The sequence below is a fragment of the Mastomys coucha genome, unplaced genomic scaffold (genome assembly GCF_008632895.1).
Source record: "Mastomys coucha isolate ucsf_1 unplaced genomic scaffold, UCSF_Mcou_1 pScaffold11, whole genome shotgun sequence".
In the NCBI taxonomy this organism is placed as follows: Eukaryota; Metazoa; Chordata; class Mammalia; order Rodentia; family Muridae; genus Mastomys; species Mastomys coucha.
The window spans coordinates 33,896,858-33,905,618 of NW_022196893.1; the positions used below are offsets into that span (position 1 = coordinate 33,896,858).

Here is an 8,761-nt window from a genome sequence, read left to right on the forward strand (position 1 = left end):
TGGGGGGAGGCGATGGCCGGCTTGCTGGCGGGGCGGGTGAGCGCGGCTCCCCGCGGGGGTCAGGCGCTGGCGCAGACACACGAGGAGGCGCTACTTGTCCAGCCCCTCCCCCTGGGTCGCAGCGCCCCCCCCTGACCGAACCGTTTATTCACCCCATCCCAGTCAAGGGAGGGGGGCTTTTTCTTTTTTTCTTTTTTCTTTTTTTTTAAGTGGAAAATGCTTGGATGACCGGGGCGGGGGAGGGGAGTGGGGAGCTGCAGAGTTAAAGGGTAGGCGGACTCCCAGTTACCGAGTTACTCTGACGTTCTCTCGGGTAACGAATTTTGAAATTACAAAATGCCTGCCGCTATAAACCAGACCGAGCTATTTATAGAGGGGTAATTGACTGCAGGATTAACAGCTGGATTCCCAGGATGGGGTACACTTAGATTGACCTACTCAGGAGAGGAATTGACAGGTTTCTCAGATTACTTCATGGCTTGGAATTAAAAAAATGCACCTTCGTGCTTTACTTAAGAAATGGATTTGTAGCTAGGGTTTCAGTTTCTTTGCCTTTTGAACTTGTATAACTATTTCTAAAGTGATTAGTATATCTGAGTGGGGAAGTGGAACTATAGCTATCAGGTTTATACAGTAAACGGGGGAGGGGGTTGTTAATCTCTCAGACTCAGTGAACAAGCTTTGTTTTTCCATGAATGAGATGTTGATTTGTGAGTTTTTTGACAGCAATTAATTGTTTTCTGGAAATAGGGAACTGATGTGCTTTAGGGATGTATTTATATAATCACTGAACATCCTGAAGTAACCAGAAGATAGTTTGCATTATATAGAGTGGTGTGACAGCCACTTTAAAGTGCTTTAAAAATACTTAAAGTATGAACTTGGGATTCAGAGTTTGGAGGCCATTCAGTTCTGGGCAACATAGTGAGGCTCTGTCTCAAAAAAACCAAAACAAAACAGAAACCCAACGGTATGTGTATTGTGTATGGTTACAGCAAAGTGAAAACTGACTGGTTTTATGAAGTGACAAAATTAGTTGTAGGAGGAGAGAAATCATTGATACTGATATGAAGGGATGAATACTTGCCATGCAATTGGAGAAATTTCAGGGCTTGAGACTCTTGGAACTGTCAGTGTTTGGTGTTAAAAAAAAGTATTAAAAGCAAAAACATTAAAACCCAAATTCTTTGTCTATACAAGTAGTTATTTCAAAGTTGTTTCAGAGGAGAGTACAAAGGGGGGGGCATCTTGTCCCCCCCATCTTTCAGGACTGATTAATCAAAGCAAATATGAAGTAAAATTTTAGTACTGTTTTTCTTGTATTTGGAAGAAAATTTGGGACTTAAAAGACTTAATTGTGTGATACTCAAAGTTAACATACAAGAACAAGAGAGATTTCTCAAGTTGATTAGAGAGGAAGAATGGGAGAAAAGAACTGAGATGTACCGAATTAAATTTCAAAGGAACATGGAACCCAATCAGTTACGAAGTGTATCTTGAATAATAGTTTTTTCAGTGAGACTCATGAATGAAGTTATTTTTCTTGTTATTTTGTGATTGTCCCACTGTGTAGCTCTGGCAGCTGCACTTGGTTCTTAGTAGGTTGTCCAAGGTGGCCTTGAACTTAAAACAATCCTGTCAATACTAAAGTGCTGAGATTATACAGAAATGTACCACCATCCACACATCTGAGCTAAATCATTTCAAAATCATCATTCATCAACCTTTGAGATAAGAAGTATGTATCAATTTTAGAAATTTCTATACTACGTACATTTACATATAACTATCTTCACTTCTAACTGCTGTCTAGTAGAAAGCAGGTTGAGTTTGTCCTCTTGGTAGTTAAAAGTTTGTCCAGCTGTTATTGAGGCCTTTCAAAACTTACTCAGCTGAAGGACAACTTCTTGCACTTAAGCAGTTCCCTTAGAACTATTGCTAGTGGAATGGTCGAATCTTTCTCATCCCAAGCATCAGTTGAAACCCTATCATTAATGAGCAAACTGGGAACAAAACCTGATCTGTAAGTGTTAAAGAGTTGTTGGGAGTGTTTACAAGTCTGATAGGCTAACACTTAAAGAGTCAATTAGATATAACTGAAAATGGCAAAGTGAAAATAACTGGAAAGGAATTACTTTTTATTTTTCCCCTCTTATTTTGGTCATGCTTACATTTCAGTTTTTGGCATTCACTCTCACCAGTGACCAAAGACTTGACCACTCAAAGTCCAGCTCCCTGTAACTGCTAGACATGGACACCGGTGTGATTGAAGGTGGATTAAATGTCACTCTCACCATCAGGCTACTTATGCATGGAAAGGTATGCACCAGCTTGGAAAATTGGGTCATAGTAACTGCTACCGGAGGGGCCAGGAAAAGCAAACACGCATCTTGGAGCTCATCAGATTAGCACTGTGGGACATCTGGCTTTTACACTCCTTTCTAATGGAGTGTGGTGGGAAAATGGACAGCTTTTACTAGGAAGCCTGAGGGAGCAAGAAAAACTTAACAAGTGGTTAGAGCCAAAAAGCAGACATAGCTACTTGGTAAGGCATTTTGGTGTATGTTACTATAGCTTAATTTTAGAAGGAAGATTTTTGTTTTGAATTTTTGGTGGTACCGGAGATTGGTGAACTCAGGGTATCTAGGCAAATGCCATTGAGCTAATCCAGGCCTTTACATATTATACAAAGTTGTAGAATTTAATCACTGCTTATTCTCATTTTTTTGATAGCTTTAGTACGAAATTTTATGGGAAGAAATGAATAAGTGTCTTCTCATAAATCTTAAACTATTTCTTTGGATTGGTAGTTAACATAATTAGTACTTGGTTAGCTGAACACTTAGAATTTTCTTTTCATTGTGATGAACTCTGAATTTCTTAACACTGGATATTTTCCATTGCAGGAAGTTGGCAGTATCATCGGAAAGGTAAGACAGTTTCACTTTAACATTAATTCCTGTTTAGTCATTCTGGGCTGAAATAGCAATTGGAGCTCATGCTTGACTTTTCCTCTTTCAGAAAGGAGAATCTGTTAAGAAGATGCGCGAGGAGGTAAGATGCAAGGAACATTGGGATTGGTAGCCTTGGAAAACCGAAGAACTTCGAGATTACAGGGGGAAGAGCTCAAAAAAGGAAAGCATTTTCTAGCTAATTTGTAATAACAAGTAGTATGATAGAAATGAGTTTTGTGTCAAATCCTAAAAACATAAGGCACACTCAGCAGGTTGAAGACAAGTAGAGCAGTATTTGAAATGTTTTTTTATGTAGTCAGCTTCTTGCCTATGTTATCTACGACAGACTATCCTGTACAATTTTAGTTCTTTTTATCAAAACTACTTGTTTTTCTCTCTAGAGTGGTGCACGTATCAACATCTCAGAAGGGAATTGTCCTGAGAGAATTATCACTTTGGCTGGGCCGACTAATGCCATCTTCAAAGCTTTTGCTATGATCATTGATAAACTGGAAGAGGTTTGTTGTACCTTTATAATTGCCCCCTCCTCCCGTATCAGGCATTAAAAAAAATAAAGTTCAAAAGCATGTTAAGTAATTGGGCTATACCCTCAGCTGACTTTTTCTTTTTTTTGCTTTTTTGTTTTTTTTTTTTGTTTTGTTTTTTTGTCTGTATAGCCCAGGTTGTCCTGGAACTCACTCTGTAGACCAGGCTGGTTTCGAACTCAGAAATTCGCCTGCCTCTGCCTCCCAAGTGTTGGGATCAGAGGCGTGCGCCACCACTGCTCAGCACCACTGCCCAGTTTTAATGTGTACTTTATTAGGATCCTGTTGAAGAACTAGGACTTTTTACAAGTACAGTTTTACCAACCGAGTGTGCTGTTGGATTTTAAACTATAATAGATACTGATAATACGGTATTAAAAGTTAAGAGGTAAAGCTTTAGGTTTCTAGAAGCAAAATAACCATTACTGGTTCTATTAGAAGGCAGTTCTTTTTCCCTATAATATTTTGAGAGGCTGGACAACTATTGTCTTAAGTCATGTGTTCAGCGTGTTCCTCTTTGCAGTAATGCTGTTTACTTAATTGTGCAGTTGAGACCATAGGCAGAAGGGTGCTATGTAGTTACTGCTTACTGCTCCTTTAAATCTAATCCTTGTTCAGGTCAGAAATGTTACATTTTCACCTCTGGAATTTGCAACTTAAAAGAACAGAAGAATGCTGGGTGGTGGTGGCCCACGCCTTAAATATTCGAGGCCAGCATGGTCTGCTGGACATGTTCCAGGACAGCCAGGGCCACACAGAAAAACCCTCTATTAAAAAACATTTTTAAAAATGAATTAGTTACTGAAAAAGAATTTGTGCTAGATAGTTGATTCATCAGGTAAAGGCACTTGTCCCACAACTGATGGCATTAATTCCTGGGACCAACATGGTGGAATGAAAAAATTAACTTGTATAAACCTTTCTAACCTAAGCACATACTCAATATATTAATGGTTATATAACAATACTGTTGCCAACACTTTATTCAAAGCATTTTAGATATACCTCATTTCATTGTTTTTAGAGTAGTTTATGTTTGTTTATTGCTATGGGGGAAGTTGAAATGAGTTAATTGGTATAGATTAGGGTATAGAGAGTATTTGGTAAGCATATAGGATGCCTAGCACTGCAAAAAAACATACAGACCTTAAATCTAAAAAACATTTTTTTAAAGATTATTTATTTATTATATGTATATGAGTAACACCAGAAGAGGGCATCAGATCCCATGATAGATGGTTGGGAGCCACCATGTGGTTGCTGGGAGTTGAACTCAGGACCTCTGGAAGAATAGCCAGTACTCCTAACTGCTGAGCCATCTCTCCAGCCCCCTTTATGTTGGTTTGGTAAGAGGATATCTAGTTTGAAATTGGTTATATTGCCGGGCATCAGATGTTTTCTACTGCATGGTGCTTTCCAGCTTTGAGAAAGGGTGTCTGATTGAACTGGAATATGTGAGCCTTCTAGTTCCTAGGACAGGTCTGTTTCCACATCCAGTGGTGGGATTATGGGCATGCATAGCATAATCAGTTTTTTTACTTGGGTGGTGGTGGAAGATCTGACCTGATTTCCAGTCCTTATTGCTTGCACAAACTCTCTACCCACTGAGCCGTCTCCTTAGTCCATTGATTCTACTTTTTAAAAACTTTTGGTAATAGGATTAGAATGTCTGGTTTCATGCATGCTAGACTAGTGCTTAACTACTAAGCCATGTTTCTAAACCAAATGGAAGGAAGGTCTTAATAGTGTTGCTTTTTTTCTGTACCCTTGCTGTGAAAAAAAAAAGTTTATAGCTGCTTCTGCATTCCCAGTTCTGTTTTATTTAGGCCAATAGACGCCCCCTCCTACCCCCTTCCCCCATTTACCTTATGGCTGGTGATTCCTGCTAGTCAGTGTGGCTCTCTTATTGGAAAAGGTGGTTATAGTTCTGTGTCTACTGGCCTGTGTCTGTACTGGCCTGTAACTCCAGATCTTTTTTTTTTCTTTTTTTTGTGAGTGCTGGACTATAAGCAGTGCTACCACATTGGGCCCAAATTGTGATCTTCACAAATTGGTATAGTTGGGGTACATGCATGTCCTTAAGTCTGAGAGTAAGTGATTATTTTATGGAAGTTAAGGCTTTCAAGTATATATATGCTATTTATCCTTCTGGTGTTCTAAGCAGTTTTCTTTTTTAACAGGACATAAGCAGCTCTATGACCAATAGCACAGCTGCCAGTAGACCTCCGGTTACCTTACGGCTGGTGGTTCCTGCTAGTCAGTGTGGCTCTCTTATTGGAAAAGGTGGTTGCAAGATCAAGGAAATAAGAGAGGTTGGTGTTTATTTGTTTTCAAATATCTCTTTGATTTTTTTGTTTTTATTTTTAGCCTTGATTGGCCTGACTATGTAGACAAGGCTCTATGAGAACCACCTGCCTCTGTTTGCTGAGTGCACCATTACACCCAAACCAAATCATGTTATGGTTAGGAAAGGTTAGCATGTGAGGTGAAGATTTAAGTGGGGATTGATGGTAGTAGTGCGAAGGTTTGTAATCTTAGGACATAGGAGACTGAGAAGGGAAAGGTCAAGGTCAGTTTACTGTGGGCAGTTTAGGAGACTGTATCTGAAAAATACATGATGGATTCAGGTATGGTGGTGCATGCCTTTAATACCAGCACTTGGAGACAGAGGCAAGAGGGTCAGCTTGAGGTCAGAATGATCTATGCAGTAAGTTCCAGGCCAGCTAGGAATATATGGTGAAATCCCCTCAAAAAACAAACAACAACAACAAAAAAGTGGGAATAAAAAAGTGTTCATATTTTGGTATAGTAGTTTGCTTAGCATGTATGAGGCCCTAGGTTTAACCCCTAGTACTGCTTTCACAAGACACCTCCCCAATCATGATTACCATCCCATGAAGACTATAGTGTGATGATATTGAAGTTAATTTAAAAGATTATAAATTTTATTTTGTGGTGTCCAATGTTGATTTCTAGGGCCTCACAGATGCTAGGTGAATGTTTCTTTACTGAGCTACATTCCAGTATACTACTCTGACCCCCCCCCCCTTTTAATTTTAAAGGTGAGGTCTTTGCTATGTTACTAATCTATACTATTCTGGAACTTATATACATTTAACTAGTAATCTTGCCTCAGTCTCTTAAGTACCTAGCCTGGCTCCGTGATGTCAGAATATGAGTGTTACTTAGAATTTCATAGGTTAGTCCAATCCTCCCAGTTTTCATGGCATATAGTTGCTATTTTTTGAGACAAGGCCTCACTATTTAGCCATGGCTGGCCTGGAATTCAGAGATGTCTGGCTCTGTGGTTCCATTTAGTTCACCCTCCCCACATGTTCTTTTTCTTTTTTTTCTTTCTTTTTTTTTTTTTTTAAAGTTTTGTTTGTTTGTGTTGGGTTCTTTGTGTAGTCCTGGTTGTCTTGGAATTCTCTGTAGACCAGGTTGACCTCATACTCAGAAATCCGCCTGCCTCTGCCTCCCAAGTGCTGGGATTAAAGCCATGTGCCTCCACTGCCCAGCATTGTTTGGAATGTGTGTGTGTCCTGTCTGTCTTCTAGTCTTAGGATCACAAATGCAAACGCCCCACTAGGTTTTAATGAGTGTTCTCCGTTCTTGTGCTACAAGCATTTTATAGGCTGAGCCATCTTCCTTATGCCTCCCCACATTACTTGTAATTACTTTGTATGTGTGTGTGTGTATACACACACACACACACACACACACACACACACACACACACACACACACGGCTGTGGGTTCAATGGCATCTAATTCTGATGGGTAGATTGGGTTTCAAGTGTTTTTACCTACCGAACCACTAACATTTTTTTTTTTTGGTAGATTTATTTGTATATTTTGGTTATTTTGAGACAGGGTTTCTCTGTAGTCCTGGCTGTCCTGGATCTCACTCTGTAGACCAGGCTAGCCTTGAACTTAAGAGCATCCTGCCTCTACCTTCTGAGTGCTATAACTAGTCATGAGCCACTTGTAGATTTATTTTGAATTGTATGTATACATGTTTTCCTCTTGACTATTTGCATGTGAGTTAGGTTTTTGGAGCCCTTGGGGCTGGAGTTTTCATATGTTGGGAGTGAACTTTTATATTTTTATAGGTGCTAGGAGTTGAACGCAGATTTTCTTCTTTTTTTTTTTTTTTAAGAATTATTTAGGGCCACCAGTGGTGGCGCACACCTTTGATCCCAGCACTTGGGAGGCAAAGGCAGGAGGATTTCTGAGTTCCAGGACAGCCTGGTCTACAGAGTGAGTTCCAGGATGGCCAGGGCTACCCAGAGAAACTCTGTCTCGAAAAACAAAAATAATAAAATTACTTATTTACTTTATATATATCAGTACACTGTAGCTATATTCAGACACACCAGAATAGGGCATCAGATCCCATTACAGATGGTTGTGAGCCACCAGGTAGTTGCTGGGAATTGAACTCAGGACATCTGGAAGAGCAGTCAGTGCTCTTAATTACTGAGCCATCTCTCCAGCCCCTCACTGCTCTTTTATGGAGTTCATTTATGCTTCTGCAACCCCCTGTCTTCCCCCTCTTGAGACAGCGTTGGGCCATCTCTCCAACCCCTGAACTCAGGTTTTCTACAAGAACAATATATTCTGTAAATCCGGAGCCATCTCTAAGCCTAAAAGAATTTAATAGATTTATTTTATGTGTAAGCATTTAGTCTGCCTGTGTGTGTGTGTGTGTGTGTGTGTGTATGTGTATATATATATATTATGTATATACCATGTATGTGCCAGTTATTAGTGGAATTCAGAAAAGAGATCTCCTGGAATGGAGTTATCCGTGGAGTTCCATGTTGGTAGTGGGAACTAATCTCAGATCTCCAGCAATAGCTACAAATAGTGCTAACCATTTTTCCAGTCCCTTAAAATAATAATTAAAAATTTCAGAGTAGGACTCACTGTGTATCCCTGGCTGCCTAGAACTCATTTTTGTAGACTATGTTGGTTGTGAATGCAGAGATCTTCCTGCCTCTGTGTCTCTCATTTAAGGAAGATACAACATGCCTGCCTGAAACAATTTATTACATTGTGTGTGTGTGTGTGTGTGTGTGTGTATACACACTTGCTTGGTCAGAACAACTTGCAGGTCTTGGTTCTCTTTCTGCTTTGTGATTCAAGGGAATCACATGGGATTGAATTTAAGTTAGGGTTAGCAACAGGCATTTTCTTTCCTCTTGAGTTATTATGCAGGCATTTCCCTAGCTATTTCTTTTTTTTTTTTTTTTTTTTTTT

At 39.7% G+C, this 8,761-nt stretch overlaps 1 protein-coding gene across 18 annotated transcripts in view; it reads left to right on the plus strand.

The window, feature by feature from the left end:
• The first annotated feature begins 123 nt into the window (after positions 1–123).
• Pcbp2 (poly(rC) binding protein 2) overlaps positions 124–8,761 on the plus strand; it is a 27,832-nt gene continuing 19,194 nt past the window's right edge. For 3 of the 18 annotated variants that reach the window (XM_031356947.1, XM_031356955.1, XM_031356960.1), the window contains exons 1-7: positions 127–313; positions 1,574–1,738; positions 2,179–2,319; positions 2,907–2,930; positions 3,022–3,054; positions 3,356–3,472; positions 5,680–5,811. In XM_031356947.1, coding sequence (XP_031212807.1) covers positions 2,251–2,319; positions 2,907–2,930; positions 3,022–3,054; positions 3,356–3,472; positions 5,680–5,811 — 375 coding nt within the window. In that variant the 5' untranslated portion in view covers positions 127–313; positions 1,574–1,738; positions 2,179–2,250. Of the gene's footprint in view, positions 314–1,460; positions 1,739–2,178; positions 2,320–2,906; positions 2,931–3,021; positions 3,055–3,355; positions 3,473–5,679; positions 5,812–8,761 lie in introns of those variants that run through there. The other 15 variants (XM_031357015.1, XM_031356983.1, XM_031357004.1 and 12 more) reach the window with 9 other exon arrangements.